A 17583-nucleotide genomic window follows, 5' to 3' on the forward strand; every position below is an offset into this window, starting at 1 on the left:
TGTGTCATTTTATATTGGAATCATACAACGTTTCTTTTTATTTCTTTTTCTTCTTTGTTTTTCATTTTTTGGTCTGTCTATGAATAACATTTAAGAAATTGCATAGAATCAGAAATACTTCCAATGTTTGAACAGCACTGAAAATGTTTGACTAAGGAGACCTTTACAGGTAGACTAAATGCATTTTGGATTATGAGATGAAAATCACACTTTAGGTGTTGGGATAGAATGTTATAATTTAAAGTGATGTGTTGGGTGTCAAGTTAATGGAGGGGGCATAATCTTTATTGTCTGCCAGGCCGGATGTATAGTCATCCTGGAAACCCTGTCTACTGTGACTGTGTGGTATTTCTGGAAAGGCTTAAGTGAGGGAAGACTCACCTGTGAATGTATATGGCACCATTCTGTAGGCTAAGATTCTAGTTTGAATATAAATGAAATATCAAAAAGCAAAAATTAAGCTAAAGCCGGGCGGTGGTGGCACATGCCATTAATCCCAGCTTAATTAAACTCAGGAGGCAGAGGCAGGCAGATCTCTGTGAGTTCAAGGCCAGCCTGGTCCACAAGAGCTAGTTCCAGGACAGGCACCAAAGCTGCAGAGAAACCCTGTGCCTCTTAAAACAAAACAAAATAAAACAAAAGACCAAAAATAAGTATAAATGTATAGAACTTTAAAATCAGAGGTCTTTTTAGCTTTTTCTAAGTACTGTCTTTGCCCCCTGCTAGTGTTCTGAAAATACCTATATGTCCTGCCTGCTTGTGAACCTCCATTATATGAAGGTAACCACCTGCAGTTTTCTCTGGCTGCTATTAAAATGGGAAAATAGGGCATTCCCTTTATATTTTACAAATATTGTAGTAGCAAAGTGGGTGCTTTCAACCTCATGCTTACTTATTTCAAACTGTTTTCTAAAACAAAAACCAAGTACAGTGAAAATATTTAAGCCATCCTGTAAAGTGTTCTAGTAACATTTGGTTTTAATCTTTATTTGAAAAACAGTTTTCCCATTTTGTTCATATTTAGTGGAAATCATCTTAGTTTCAGGTTGTTCTTCAGAAGAGTATAGGGAGAATTCATTTTTTTTCTTGCCACAGAAGTTCCAATAGAAGTAGTGGAGGTGCTGCCAGGATATGTCTGTTTCCATAAAACAAGCAGAACAAATTCCATGAATCAAAGCCACTAAGTATAGTTTTCAGAGATGGTAGGACATAGTTACTTTCCCTAGAAAAATATCCCAAGTGTAGGCACACCCATTAGCCACAAAAAAATGTTCAAATAAATGCTACTTCAAACCTGTACACTTCCCTTTTATGGAGCTATTAAGGGGATAGTAATCTACTATAGCTATAATCTTTTTCATTTTGTTTTTCTGTTTTCGACCTCCCACATGCTTTGGTTTAGATTTGCTCACTGAGTCTCATTCTACAGCACCACCTATGCGAGCTGCCTCCACAGTGACTGATGGCTTGTAGGTAAACTTGTGATTCAAACCCATGGGAATAAACATGAGGCATGCTTTTGATTAATCATAGAAAAAGGCACAATGATGTAGACCTAGAAAGCAGGTTATTTTAAAAGTGCTTTTTACCTATATTCCTTGAAATTTTGGTACAATCTTTCAAAATTCTTTTTATTGGTCTCTCAAATATTTTTAAGGTTTTTTATCATCACTTGAAAGATTAATCGATTCCCTCTATTAAATGTGTGTGAGAACACATTGATACTGTGTTAGAAAAGCAGGAGAGAGATCCCCATCGCTAGCATAAGAACACAGCTCTCAATAGCTGAGTCCTAAGTTTATGAAATACCAGCTGCTGATGAGAAATGGATTGGATTTCAAACTCACCTGCACATTCAATTTTCCTTTCTGTCCTTGATAGGAGGCCTTGACTAAAAATAACGGAATTTAAAACTCTTGCATATTTTTAATGATACACATTTTTGTTAGATAGTGATTTATACATTTAGAAGGAATAAATATTTATTTGGTAAGCTGCTGTTCCTCATGTAATCTAATTTCATCTTCATAACATGCCTCTGAGGTTGGAACCGTTATCTTAATTTTATAAATGAGTCTTTCAAAGTCAGGTAACTTATCAATATTATACAGCTAGAAAGTAAACAGAATCAAACTTGTCTCTTTCTGCTAAATATTGCATAATATTTTGCTTGTAAGTGAATTAATCTCTTTTCCCCTCACATTTTTTCTCCCCTTCACTTTATTTCATTGGGTACGTTAACAAATATCATATTAAATGAAAAATTACTTAATAATACTGTGATGGAATTTCATGATAACAACTTAAGAACTCAAATATTAGTATTCATTAGTATTTTATTATTAGTATTTATTTTATTAGTATTTATTTAATAGTTTTCATGTTTGATAATAGTGGTAGAAACTTTTCTGGCTCATAGACATACACTTTTAACACAGTTTTTTGGTGATTCAGAAGAGGGTAGGATATTGAATATAGGCAGTAGGAAATTAATTGATCAAGATATGTATAGTGTGACTCAAGAAATTATGTCTAATTTTTTTTAATACTAGAAATTTGACTTTTAGATATAAATGAATTTCCTTTTACAACGGATTTATTGGGAGACGTGATAAGTAGTGGGCTTAATGAAGTAACAGGAGTATTACAGTACCATGTAGAAGGAACTGGCGGGGCTGTGTCCCGCCACCCGGCTAGCTTTACCCGAAATAATTACACGGAAACTGTATTCTTTTAAAACACTGCCTGGCCCATAGTTTCAGCCTCTTATTGGCTAATTCTCACATCTTCCTTTAACCCATATTTAGTAATCTGTGTAGCACCACGAGATGTGGCTTACCAGGAGAGATCTTAACCTGCGTCCATCTCGGAGAGGAGCAGCATGGCGACTCACTATGGCGACTGCCTGAAGCGTCTCCCCAACTCTACTTCCTTGTTCCCACAATTCTGTTCTGTCTACTCCACCTACCTAATTTTCTGTCTCTTAAAGGGCCAAGGCAGTTTTCTTTATTAATTAACCAATGAAAGAAACATAGACAGATAACTCTCCTCCATCAGTACCAGATAGTTACTGAACAGGAAAGAGCCTTAAGAATGAAGCAGGGTCATCATTACTTCAAGGCCGGGCTTCTCTACGTAATGAGGTCCCATCTTAGAAAAGTAAAAGCTCTTAGGTGACTAGTTTAAAGGCCATCTGAGAAAGTCTTAGGTCAAGCAGGGTCAAAGTTCACTGATTCAGGTTCAGCACTGAACCAGCAAAAATGTGAGAGAAATAGTAGAAAAGGATTTTATGCCTCTGGGTAGGACTACAAATTAGAAGTAAACATAAGGCCTGAGGAAAACAGAAACAATGAAAATAGAGGCATCTATTTCTTTTAATATAAATACCATAACTATATCAATTTATGATATCATACTGTATTAATTTTTGTTGTTGTTTTGTTTTTGTTTTTTTAAAGGGAGAGTTTATTTTTGTTGTTTTGGTTGTAAGCCTCTATGGCTGATCTGTCTCTCAAGCCTTGAGTGTGTTTATTTTTTACAAATTATACATAAAATGCTTGTGTTTTTTTCAGGTTTTAATTTAAGTATGCTTTTATTAGAATTATATGCATATATTTGAAAAAATATATGTATGTGTGTATATATGTATATGTGTATATATATATAATTTATTTTTGTTAAGTCTAAAGGTTTGAACAGGCCAATGAGTATTCTCATCATCGAGGCATTTTACGGAGGCTCCCATCGACAGCTGGTAGACCTGCTCCAAGAAGAGTTAGACAGTTGTGTCCTCTACACCCTTCCTGCAAAGAAATGGCATTGGAGAGCACGGACAGCAGCTTTATACTTATCACAGAGTATTCCCAGCAGCGAGCACTACAGGTGATGGGGGCTCTATTTTGCTTCTTAAGTACTATCAGGGTATTTCTTCGTGTCTTCTAGAATTTCTCTGACTATAGACTTAGAAGATAGAAAAAACTTTATAAAATGCAGAAAAGTTTTAGAAGAAAGTAGTGTTTACATTTTTTTGGGGGGGAGAGCATGTAATGTGGAATACCTTAGAGTTATCTTTATTTTGTTTTCTTTTTTTGTACATGTGTACAATATGTTGTGCTTATACTCTCCTGCTCCTATTACCCTGTCTCTTATATTTTTCTTAATTGTTAAGTAATGGAAAGCTGTCTGAAAGTGGCGGCTGTATCTAGTGTTCTTACTATGCTGGACTCGTGTCTGTAGGATTATATTGGTTTAGTTTTTGTGAGGAGTGCCTGGGTGAGAAGAATGGAGCTGAGCAGACAGGTTGTTGTCAGAAGGGACTTTTTATTTTTATGAAATGAGTTAGTCACTTATTGAAGGATCAGACATCTTTATTTTCTTGGAATGTGCCCTAGACTAACATCAAGAAAATTTCATTCATTTTTCTTTTGAAGTATTGTCACAGAATTGACATTATCATTGCGATTTAAAGCCTTGTTTTCATCCCTCACATGCTTGATCTGTGTGAACTAATGTAGCAAAGACTGATTGTTGCTGCTTATTAGCCTTTCTTCCTTATCAACAGAATCACAGTTTTATTTGGGGTGGCTAAACATCAAGCAGGCTCAAGCAGTAGAGCATTTTTGACCTAAAGTTTTCATGATGTCTACTTTCCTGATTCTTTTTTGCAGTTAGGGTTGGTCAATTCCTGAATCATGATTAGTGTGGGGATAATAGAGGGTTAGGTTAGAGCAGTACAATTAAAGTACATAATGTAAATCGGAGAAAATGTCATAATGGAGACTATTCAATTGAGACACGCAAATGACAGGGGCTGGAGAGATGGCTTAGTGGGTAAAAGCACTGGCTGCTCTTCCAGAGGTCCTGGATTCAATTTCTAATACCCACACCTTCACACAGACATACATGCAGACAAAACACACGAAATAATTTAATAAAATAAAACATTTTAAAATATAAAAATATATGCTAATGTCTACAAAATATAACATAGATATAACTGAAAGGGACAGCTAGTGTTCTTCCCTCTCTTTCCTCTTGTCGTTTCTTTGAAAGGGTATTGAAATCACTCACTGTAATTGTGGTTTTGTCTATTCTTTTTTTCAAAACTATTCCTCATTTTGGCTTTTTCGTTTACTTGTATGTTGAAACATGAACATACCACTTACTAATATGGTAGCATAATTTTTGATAAATGTTTCATGTGCTGTTGTATTAGTTATTTTTCTACTCACTGTGATCAGTTCCATGGCAGGAAGAAGTGTCAGAAGGGAAGGGTTAATCTAGTTTCAGAGAAGAACAGAACAACATGGCATAACATAGCAGCTGGATTGGTGTTTGGGACCCTCGCACTAAACAGGAATCAGATATGGGGCATCCCCAGTGCTATCCTAGCTTTCCATTCCCATTGGGTAATGCCACCTTTTTAAGGATGAGTCTTCCTTCCTCAGTTAAACCTGTTTGGAAATACCCCAAAGTGTGCCTATTTAGTGTCTTTGACCTTCCCTCCCTCCCTCCCTCCCTCCCTCCCTCCCTCCCTCCCTCCCTCCCTCCCTCCCTCCCTTTCTGCTTTCTTAAGTGTTTTTATTCTACTGATAGCCACAAGATTTAGGAACTAAATGACTGAAATTCACCACCTTTACTCTTGAGATAAAAACTGAAAACTATGAATGTTTATTCTTTTTATTTTGATGCCATAAATTGTTCACAACAAAATAAGGAGAATATTCAGGAATGGGAAAGAAAAGCAGGTAGGTTAATAATTAAATAAGATAATTAGATGCTACTTTGCAAATAAATTAAAAAACAACTGAAATAGGAGAAATAAATTCATTTTTCTTTGTTATGAATTAGTATTTTAAATCCTATGTTTTGATGATTGAGTGATACTTTCTAAACTGCAGACTGCTCAAATGTTACTTCACTCATAGAAACATTACCTTAATCTCTTAATATCATCACAGTAGTATAGGCTTATTGCCTGGCTACTTTCTTTTCTTCTTAATGCAGGTTTATTAATGTTATATTTTGTGCTATCTTTGTTATTTGATGTAAATTTTTAGCAATAAAAAGCATGCACTTTTAAAAATGCCACAATGTGTATTTAGAAGGACAGCGTTTCTATTGTCTTCACAATTTTCTACTTCAGTCTTTTATTGTTATTCACTAATCAGATCTTCTCATATCTGTTCTGACAATAATGAGATTTGAGGGATAATGAAAGCATACCAAAGAATCCCACTATATTATACCAGAGAGAAGTCGTCTCCAGTGATAAAGGGGTTTGCCGGTTCCTAAAGATATGTTACTTACTCAAGTTGATAGGAGAATTGTTTAGTTTATTGAAATACTGCATGACAAGCAGTATTTAAGGAAAACAACAGTATTCTGTTCTGTTGTTGAAGAATTAATTTCTAGAAAAAATGATGAAAATGTAAAAAATCTATAATATCATTTAAAATCTATTTAATCCAACAAAGTTGGCAATGAAAATTATGTCATGATCTTTAAATTACATTAGATATATCTTTCTGTTTAAACTTTTTCCATTTCAGTGTGGTAGAAACATTATAGTGCTTTATTCTTGATTCGATATTAGGGCCCATACTTCTACATTACAGCACCATAACAAAACTTCTTATTCCTGAGAGCTTTCTCTATCCACTTATAAGACTTAACAGAGTGGAGAAAGCCACATGACTTTACTACTTGTCATTTTTGGTATAAAGTGGTAAAAGAATGAGACACTTGAAGGGCATTCTGGGGACTGTTGTGGTCGAATTAGTTCCCTAGCAGTGATCCTGAGACTTTTCTTATCCCCTGGCCTCCTTCCTTTTGGTGATATATGCAGGTGTTTTGCTTCCATGGGCAGCTGCTCTACATGTATACAGAAAGCTGGGAATAGAATTATATTTTCCTTTCAGACGAACTGTTTGTGAAGTATTTTCAGGAACGAGTTTATGAACAGACATTCCTGAACAGCATTTTCATTAAAGCAAATGAAAGCATAATAGTGATTAACTCAGGTATCAAAAGGAAAATATCAAACATACCAAAAAGTAGAACTGATTATCTAGAACTCTTCTGTGTCATGGTTTGAATTGCATCCACATCCATACTGCATTTTAAAGTTTTAGTTTTATTTTGCACTTGTTTTTAGTTGGTGTATACAGGGCCTTTCAAACTTTGTGGCTCAAGAAAGAATCTCTCTTGGTCGAACATAGATTTAAACTGGAAACGAAACAATAGCAACAATAGAAAATAGTGAAATTTAAAGTTTGTAGATGAACAGAAAGTAGTTGCTTGAAATACTACAATGGATAGACTGCAGGTACATCAAAGGCACACATTTTTGAAATTAAAAATATATAGCATGGGTTGATAAAAATGAGAAAATCTCAGTCTTAGTTAGGATTTCTGTAGCTGTAATGAAACACAATGACCAAAAAGCAAGTTGAGGGTGAAAGGTTTTATTCAGCTTACACTTCCACATTGTAGTTTATCACTTAAGGAAGTCAGGGCAGGAACCCAAGCAGGACAGGATCCTGGCAGGAGCTGATGCAGAGGCCATGGAAAGGAGCTGCTTACTGGCTTGCTTGCTCAGGCTTGCTCACTTTGCATTCTTATAGAACCTAGGACATTCTTATAGGATGGCACCACACACCATTGGCTGGGCCCTCACCCATTGATCAGTAATTGAGAAAATGCCTTACAGCTGATTCTCATGGAGGCATTTCCTCCTCAACTGAGGCTCCTTCCTCTGATGGCTCTAACTTGTGTCATGTTGATGCACAAAACCAGACAGTAGAATCCATGAATGCTTTTTATACATTTGACAATAGGCAAAATGGGCGATTCTTATAAAGCATATCTTACAAAACTGTTCTCAGTGTAGATCTCTGACCGTGTGACTGAGGCAGGGTCCTGAGATAAGATATATTTACTGCACCTTTGTCCTGCTGCCTCTTATCAAATACACATTTGGTGAGTTCAGGTGTCTTCTCTTCAGGTTTGCTGCCTAGTGATACAGATTGTAAATGTTAATACATGTTGTGATTGTGATGTCTTACCACCACATGAGTATTATTTTCTGGGTTTTTTTGAATTTTTATGTTTGTGTATGTATAATATGTACCTGTGTGTACAAATTTCTGTATGAAGGTGCTCATGTGGGACAACAGCCATGTAGAGGACAAGAAAGCTGGGAATAGAATTGTATTTTCTATAATAGACGTAGGGTCTCTGTTGTTTCTCTTCTGTTGTGTGCACCAGGCTAACTGATCTTCGAGCCTCCAGGGCATTTTACGCTCTCTGCCTCCCTTCTTACTGTCTGGGTTTGCAGACACATTCCCATGTATCTGGCATTTTTCATGGTTCAGGGAATTGAACTCAGGTTGTCAAGATTGTGTTGTAAGTGCTTTTACCTTCAGAACCCTCTCCCTGTTCACACATGAGCTTTTTTTTTTTTTTAAATGTCTGTAGTGGATAGTAAATACAATGAGGATTTTTTTTTCTAAAATACAATAAGAAACTGCATTTTGCATGTTCTTTATTCATAGAGTAGATGATGGTACACAAAAAATATTATTTGTTTAGAGTCCTTAATAACACTATTCCAAAATTATCCTCAGTCATGTACACTGTGAAGTTCTCTGATGTAATTGGCTAGAGGCAGTGTATTCTGTTTCTGGTCACTTCACTGGCCTTATACTAGTTGTATAAATTTCTTTTGAGGAGAAGACTGGATGATGTCTGATATTATATAAATAATTTTGTTATGAGGCTGGATGTAACGTCCTATAATTTCACCAGTGTTTGATCCATAGATGAGAACTGAGTGAGAGATTCCTCATCCCTTGCTTTGTTGACCAGCTTTCCTCTCCTAACAGTCTTAGGCATTTTCTTTCATCTTATCTTCATAACTCCTTTATCTATTTATCTACCCTTCACACACACTAGCCTTCGAGATTTGGGTGCTGCTTAAGGCATCCTGAAGAAAGTTTTATCTCCTTCAGGTCTTTTCTGATTCTTCAGTTTAAGTACCAGGACTTTATGTTGAACATTTTGCTGACTACATAATAATACAGAAACAGAATACTCCTGAAAATCAAATAATAATTCAGTTTGTGCATGTGTGGTCTCTCTCTCTTTTTCTCTTGCTCTCTCTTCACCTTTTCTCTCTGTGTTTCTCCCCCTCTCTCTAACACACACACACATGCACGCACCCACACACACAGACCCCTACACACCCCACCTATTTAGCATCTTCACAAAGTTAGAACTTACCCATGGAGACGGTGGGACAGATCTAACGGGAGACCACCAAGTCCAGTTGGAATGGGACTGATGGAACAGGGGACCAAACTGGACTCTCTGAATGTGGCTGACGGTGGAGGAGGACTGAGAAACCAAGGACAACGGCAATGAACATGACCTCTACAGCATGGACGGGCTCACTGTGAGCCTTGTCAGTTTGGTTGCTCACCTTCCTGGACTTAGGAGGAGTTGGGAGGACCTTGGACTTAACATAGTGTAGGGAACCCTGATGGCTCTTTGTCTTAGAGAGGGAGGGAGTGGGGATATGGGTGGAAGGGAGGGGAGGGAAGGGGGAGGAGGAGATGGAAATCTTTAATAAAAAAATGAGGAAAAAAAAAACAAAGTTAGAACTTGACCCTGTCCTCTGTCCTACAGTGTGACCTCCAGGGTTCATCTTTTCACTTGTCTTTGTTTTCATTGTCATTTCTCTCAAGAAGTAAGATATTCTGTTCAGAGATAGGAAAAGTTTTCTTGTTCTATGTTTGTAGTTTGTTCTGCCTGAAATCTGTAAGTTAAAAAGTAGTCTATATAGTTCATAGTATATATATACCGTGAAACCATCACTTCTAAGGAGTTAAAACACTGCAGTGAAATTTTAACTATGTTTTTAATATCCTTTCTTGCTTATTTTAAAACAAAATAAGGTATCACAGGTAAGATTTGACACCTTCCCCCCAGGTGATGGTTCATATGGATGCAAGATGTTATTTCTCACAGACTATGCCCTAGGGGCCACTATGGTAATTCTACTGTATAAATCTTTGAAACCTGAAAGTTATATTTAAAACTGAAACTAGGTAATTAATGTACTTTTACGGAGAGGAGAAAAATAATTGTTTTTAATGAATTGAATGAAAAAGTAAAAAGAAAAAAGAAAAGATCTTCCAATGAATGCAAAATATATAATAATTTTACTTTATAAATATCACTTTTTTGCACAGTATTGAAGCTTTTAGAGCAACTTAAGGATACTTCTTTCTAGTCAAGCATTTTCTTGCATGTTGAATGTCTTTATCATGGTTAGTCTTAATACCATCGAAAAAAATCATTTTGAAAATAAAAGACTTTAATTCTACTTGTATTATCAACTTTTATTTATTAGAGAAAGCCTTTCTTGCTCTTAACTCAGGTTTTAGTCAAAGAAAGTGTATTTTCATTTGCTGTCAAAGAGTTTCCTCAGGTTTGGGTCTGAATCTGTGGAGTACTCTGAAGCCATGCTACACCTATTCTCTCTCCATCTACCCCACTTCCTTAGGTTTTATCTTTAATATGTATGGGTTTGTGTAAGTATATACATACTGTGAGTATGCGGGTAACTGTGGAGAAGAGTATATCAGATCTACTGGAGGTGGAATTACAGGGGATTATGAGCCTCCTCTGTAGGACCTGGGGATAGAACTCAGGTCCTCTGGAAGAGCAGTAATCACCAATTTTAACTAATAAGCCACCTCTCCAACTCCTTGCTTTCATTTCTTCTTAAGCCTTCCTATTTATGAAATCCTCATTTTCTTGGAATCAATTTTGATTTACTGGACTCCTTTGGGCATGTTGGCTAGTTATATGCCTCTGTGGTTCATTCTTGGATATGCAGTCACATGAGGGACCTTCTGATCTTCTGAGATACTGGCCCATTAGGAGAGCTGCAAGGGGAAGATGTGAACTGAGTTAGGGCTTATATATATATAATATATATATATATATTATATATATATTTCATACTTTAATATTTCTAAAATAGTCATGCATTTTTGTGTATTTTTTCTGTAAAGTCTCATGTTTTCAGTATTTTGTCATACTCCTGATGAAAAATTAATATTCCACTTCTTTAGAAGAAAGTTAATGTACAGTTGAGAAAGAATTGAGAAGTACTGTGTACAATTTATTGTGGCTCTCTTGTAGTTACTTACATTATTCTTTTTTCCCCCCTAGCATTTATTTTAACAGTGTGAGTGCTAGAGCTGGTAGCATAAAGCCAAATTTGAAAACATGCATCATCGACTGTGTCAGTCTGTAGTCCTTAGTAATCCTTGACTGATATAAGGAAATTTTAGTACCTATGTTAATTTGTTAATTTGATTAAATAATCCCTTTTTGAAAACCACCAGTGTCTTTCCATTGTATATGGAAGCCCAACAACCAGAAAAAGTTGTACGTTTGGCCGACGACCTAGTCCCTGTTAGCATCCTTAGCCTTACCTCCCATTTCCTCAGATCCCTAACTTGCAATAGCAGCCCTGGCCTTCTTTATTTGTAGCAGTGTGAGGGTTTTCCTTTTACCACATCCTGTTGTTGGACCTTTGACCATCCAGCAACACAAGAATATCTCTCTCCCATATCCTTGTTTCTCCTCTTACCTTTTCCTTCCCTTTCCTCAGATCCCAGCACAGTTTCACCTTGTCAGACAATCTTTCCTTAGCATTGTATCTGAAGTGAAATTTTTATTTCAGCCCCTTCTTTTCTGTGTAAAATTATTTTATATGATTTAGGATTATTTTGCTGGCTTTACTAATTTTCTTTTCTTTTTTTTAGAAGCTAATACAAACTTTATAAAAATGGTTCAAAAACAACTGAGTTACACTAGCACACACTCTTAAAATACTTATAAACCCATTTCAATACTGATATTATTTAATATATTATATTAAATTATATTATTTAATATATTATTTAATTCAGCAGTTTTCCTGTTGTAGGAATAAGGTTTTTAAAATTAGATTTATAAGCTTTAAATGCACAAAAAGCCATTTCCATGATATCAAACATAAGAATTTTTTTTCATTCTTAAATTCTTTTTTTTTCCCTCATGGTTTATTTTTTTTATATTTAAAAATTTCCATCTCCTTCCCTCCTCCTCCCCCTTCCCTCCCCTCCTCCTCCCCCTTCCCTCCCCTCCTCCTCCCCCTTCCCTCCCCTCCTTCTCCCCCTTCCCTCCCCTCCCCTCCACCCATACACTAATTTTCTATTCCTGTTTTTGTGGGGGGGTTTTATTATGATAAAGACCATATCTGTTATGTTGACCATCTTACCCATAGTAACACAAACATACTTTCTATCAGGCTAAATACTTGTGTAGTAAATGTGACTCGATCAAGGAATGAATTGAGTTTGAAATAGCCGAGTATAGTAGCTGTTGGTGTTCTAAAAACTCTTTTGTGTGTATGTTTTATTTTTTTCTCTCCCCACTTTTCTTTTTCTGCTGTAACTGCCAGTATTCAATATTTGAGGCATGTCTTAGAGACATATGTAGTGCTTAGAGACATTGAGTACTCCATGTTAAATGAGTTTTATGGAGTTAGTAAAGAATTTCACATGCAATTACTCACTTATTTTTGTAGTGTATATTAGTCATACTATGAAAATAACTCATCTGTTAGAACCATTTTATAAATAAAAATGTAATTTCTTCTAATTTCTCATCTACAATTAAACATTCCTAGAAAAATACTTTTAGCTCAAGTAGCTTTCTAGCATTTGGTTGTGTGTGATACTTTACAGAATCTACGATTGTATTTTTAAAGATTTGTGGTTTTAACTGTGGCCACCCATGAACAGTGGACTTTTAATTTATATTGAAAGAGAGTATTCAGATATCAAAGGATTATTTTGCTTGACTATTGCTATTGTTTCAGGTTTGAAAAATGGTTTTAGACAGGCATTCTTTGCATCAGTCACAAATACTTGCAGTCAGTATTACTTCTCTTAGTCCTTTGTGTTGTAGCATCTGATTTAGCATGTGAAATAATAAACATTTAAATGACCTTTAGTGAAATACTTTTTTATTTTATTTTTTAAGATTTATTTATATATTTATTATGTATACAACATTCTGCCTCCATGTATGCACGCACACCAGAAGAGGGCACCAGATCTCATTACAGATGGTTTTGAGCCACCATGTGTATTTGCTGGGAATTGAACTCAGGACCTCTGGAAGAGCAGCCAGTGCTCTTAACCACTGAGCCATCTCTCCAGCCCTGAAATACTTTTTTAAAAATAAAAACATTGTATATGTGTTTGAGTTTTATGCACATGTGTGTGCTGTTGTGTGTGCATGCCACAAGTATGTAGAGATTAGAAAACTAATCTCTACATTTGAGAGTTGGCTTTCACCTTCCAGGGGGGCTTGGGTATTGAACTCAGAATAGCAGGAATGCACAGCAAGTGCTTTTTCCTGCTGAGCCATTTTGCCTGCCAGTATTTTCACTTGTGTATCTATATAAAAAAGTTACCTCAGTGCAGTAGGAGATCACTTGTTTGTTTCTCGGCTGCCCAGACTCCCAGAATAATCACACAGAAACTGTATTAATTAGATTACTGCTTGGCCTATTAGCTCTAACTTCTTATTGGCCTGCTTTTACATCTTAATTTATCCCATTTCCATTATTTTATATTTTACCATGGGACTCATGGCCTACCTGCAAGGTTTTGTCATGTCTGTCAGTGGCGGCAGCTCCACGGCGTCTCTCTGATTCCACCTCCTTTCTTCCAGTATTTAGTTTAGTTTTCCTCTAGCTTTACTCTACCGTACCACAGGCCCACAACAGTTTCTTTACTACTAACCAATGGTCTCATAGCATACAGAGGGGAGTCCCACATCACCTTAAGAGTTCTATAGTATTGTAAGGGAATAGTAGTCACAGCTTTTAATTGAATATGTATTTTGTTTATCTGAAATGTAAAATGTTGTGGAAACTCATTCGGCCAATAGCTTTGGGCTACTGGCCCATTGAGGATTGTCTGAAGGGCTATGTGTCTACTGATAAGCAGAGAGAAGAAGCATGCTCACTCTCGGGAAGTCGGAGCAGAAGCCAGCTTCTGCAGTTGTTCATATTCTTCCAGGGCAGAGTGGTCAGACGTGGTGGGTTCCACGGGGTCCAGTATTCTGTGAATCTTTGTTTCCCCTTTGAATCTCATTTTCTTTGTATCCCCGCAGTAAAGTCAATTTGTAGCTCTCGCAATACATATTACATTAGTACAATATTTATTTTACAGTTCATAATGGTAGAAAAATTCCAGTTATGAAGAAGCAATAAAAATAATTTTATAGTTGGGAGTCACCATGTCTTGAAGAATTTATTAAAGGGCAGTAACATTAGAAAGGAACCTTTAGAAGGAGCTAAAGACAGGTGGAGATGAAGTTAAAGAATGTCATAGGAAGAGAAAGTATGAATGAAATTAATACAGGAAAAGTAAGGAGATGTTTGAAAAACAAAATTCAGCTTAACATGAGCATAGTTTGAATTAAGGGAGAGCTGGGAGGCACACACTTTTAATCTCAGCCCTCAGGAGGCAGAGGCAGTTGGATATCTGTGAGTTTGAGGTTAGCCTGTCTACAAAGTGAGTTCCAGGACAGTAAGGGCTGTTACACAAGAGAAACCCTGTCTTGAAAACACAACCTCAAACAACCAAACAAAAGAATTAAAAGGATTCGTGAGAGATCAGGGAGATAAAGATGGGTGGATTTTGTCTAATGTATGTGTGTTGCTGAATTCAGCCAACCCTAGTGGCCCAATCTTGTAATTGAGCTACTTAGGAAGCAGAGCTAGGAGGATTGTAAGTTCAAGGCATCTAGGTTCTACTCATTAACATTTATATACATATGTCTTGTTTAGCAATTTGTCTTATGTATTTTTCTTAACATACTGCCAAGAATGATTGTTTTTATATACATGGAATGTTCCATGTTCACTCCTTTGAAGTACTAATATATTTGTTTAAAATTGAATCCTCAGATTAGACACTTATAGTCCACCTAATCCTGACTTAACAAATACTAGGCAACATATTGTTCATTCCTTCAGTGATTGACATTTCTAAGAACATGTGCTGGGTTTTGATGTTCACTATTGTACTTGTTTATTTATTTTACATACTTTTACATAGAAACTGGGAAGGATAGGTGACAATAGACTAGAAGTTACAGGAGGTTGAATTGTTGAATTCTAGGGTTGATTTTCTGGGTCCTCTTTGTTAGAATCAAAATCTTTGAAACAATTTTAATGTTAGCATATTTAACAGCATCTAGAAGATATCAGCAAATATCAATGACAGACTAGGAACTTCTACTGAAAGAATTTGAAATAACTTCAGTGCGATTGTGAGGAGTGACTAATTAGTCAGTAATAATGTTCTCTTGCCCCTGAATGCATGTGGAAATAAAGAAACTCAACTATGAAGGTAAACATGCAGTCTATCTTTGTTAAAATTTGTTAAGGATGATCTGAAGAGGAAAAACTCATTCAAAAGAAAGCATAAGCAAAACCCATACAATTCCATATTATAGTTTGCTCTTAACCTGGAAATGTCTAATTTTCATTTTTAATCCACTTGTGTTCATATTTTATTTCCCAAGTCAGTTCACCTCATTGCTTCCTCCTTTAGATGTTGTTTTATCTTTCTTGTCCAAGAGGAGCAGTCTTTACAATAACAGTTTCTGAGAACCTTAACTTGCAGCTTCTCAGTGCCTAAGTTTTATGTTTTCCGATTAAGCAGGTGTATCTGGAGCTTTCAGATCTCCAGTGATCAATTCCCAGCATGATATCCATATCTTAGATTTCCTATAGGAGGATGGCAGTTGTATGTTTCTACTAAATTCTCTGACGCTTTTCCAAAGACAACATGATACATGAGGTACTTTAGTATTTCCATTAGCTCTGTTTTCTAGACTTTGTTGAGGTTTCAGCTACTCTTGTCTGAGCTTTCTGTTCTGCCCAGTTCCCACAATCTTTAAGTCCCAAAGAAATCATACAGAGGTCTATATTAGTTATAAACTGATTGGCCCATTAGCTCAGGCTTCTTATTAAGTCTTATAACTTATATAGCCCATTATTAGCCATTATTCTTATCTGTGTTAGCCATATGGCTCAGTACCTTATTCAGCAGGTCAGTCACATCTTGCCTCTTCTGTGGTCAGGTCAGGACCGTAGAAGAATGGGTTTCCTCCTTCCCAGAATTCTCCTTTTCTTATTAACCTGCCTCTTCTTCCTGTCTGGTTGCCCCACCTATACTTCCTTCCTGGCTATTGGCCAGTCAGCGTTTATTTAAAATATAATTTACAGAATACAAACCTTTTTCCCATACCACTTCTCCCTCTTTTTTTTAAATCAAAGGAAAATATCCATAGTCCATTCTTTGGGAATGTGGGCATAGTTTTCCAGGCTACTTCCTGCTGGTTTGGGGTGCTGATAATCTTATGGGTCCCTAAAGAAAATTTAGAATTATGATCAAGTCCTGACTCGAGTATCCTGTGAGTCTTGATCATCTCAGGCAGCATCTTGAATCTGTTCTGGATGTAGAACTCTGAAATCTGGGCCGTCTGTTCCTACCAGAGATTTCTCAGGTGGTCTTCCTTGATCAAACCTGATTTTTCTTAACTCAGAATGAATCTATAGCCTCTCATTTCCTGTGAAAACAAAAGCAAATTCTCTTCTCCAAAGTAACATACTTTTTGAATTCAATTTTGAAGTCAAGGTATTGTCAAAGTATTTATTTTGGATTAATTCAGCAGCATTTATAAGCAAATATCTTTTAGCCGCTGTCGCTCTTTCCTCAGCATTCAAACAATTCAAAGAGAGCATAAAAACATATAGTATCCAGACTCTTTGTATATTTTTCATCTTTATGTGGCTTTATATTACTTCTATTTCTTTTATTTTTACTTTTAATTTTTGAATTTTTGAGACAGGTTCTCTGTGTATCTTTTGCCTCCCTGGAACTCCCTCTGTAGACCAGGCTGTCCTTGAACTCACAGAGATCTGCCTGTCTCTGTCTCCCAAGGGCTGGGATTAAAAACTGAGCCACCACACCTTGAACTCTCAGAGGTCTGCCTGCCTTGGTTTTCCAAGTGCTGGGATTAAAGGTGTGTGCCACCACACCCAACCTCTCCCTCTCTCCCTCTCCCTCCCCCCCCCTCTCTCCCCCTCCCTCTCTCCCTCCCTCCCTCCCTCTCTCCCTCTCTCTCTCTCTCTCCCTCCCTCCCTCCCTCCCTCCCTCTTTCCCTCCCTCCCTCTCCCTCTCCCTCTCTCTCTCTCCTTCTATCTCTCTCTCTCCCTCCCTCCCTCCCTCCCTCTCTCTCTCTCTCCCCCTCTCCCTCCCTCTCTCCCTCTCTTTCCCTCCCTCCCTCCCTCCCGCCCTCCCTCCCCCTCTCCCTCCCTCTCTCCCTCCCTCCCCCTCTCCCTCCCTCCCTCCCTCCCCCCCCTCTCTCTCTGACTTTAACCTTTTTCTTTTCTCGCCCAAGCCTGCATATATTTTTTAACACACTTTAAAACATTTA

At 36.8% G+C, this 17583-nt stretch overlaps 1 protein-coding gene across 9 annotated transcripts in view; it reads left to right on the forward strand.

Annotated features, from left to right (window-relative positions):
- Nucleotides 1-17583, forward strand: part of Gtdc1 (glycosyltransferase like domain containing 1) — a 357538-nt gene that overhangs the window by 106411 nt on the left and 233544 nt on the right. For all 9 annotated transcript variants that reach the window (XM_038337371.1, XM_038337369.1, XM_038337372.1 and 6 more), the window contains one exon: nt 3683-3882. In XM_038337371.1, the coding sequence (XP_038193299.1) occupies nt 3704-3882 (179 nt within the window). In that variant the 5' untranslated portion in view covers nt 3683-3703. The remainder of the gene's footprint in view (nt 1-3682; nt 3883-17583) is intronic.

This window comes from Arvicola amphibius, chromosome 7 (genome assembly GCF_903992535.2).
Source record: "Arvicola amphibius chromosome 7, mArvAmp1.2, whole genome shotgun sequence".
Lineage (NCBI taxonomy): Eukaryota > Metazoa > Chordata > Mammalia > Rodentia > Cricetidae > Arvicola > Arvicola amphibius.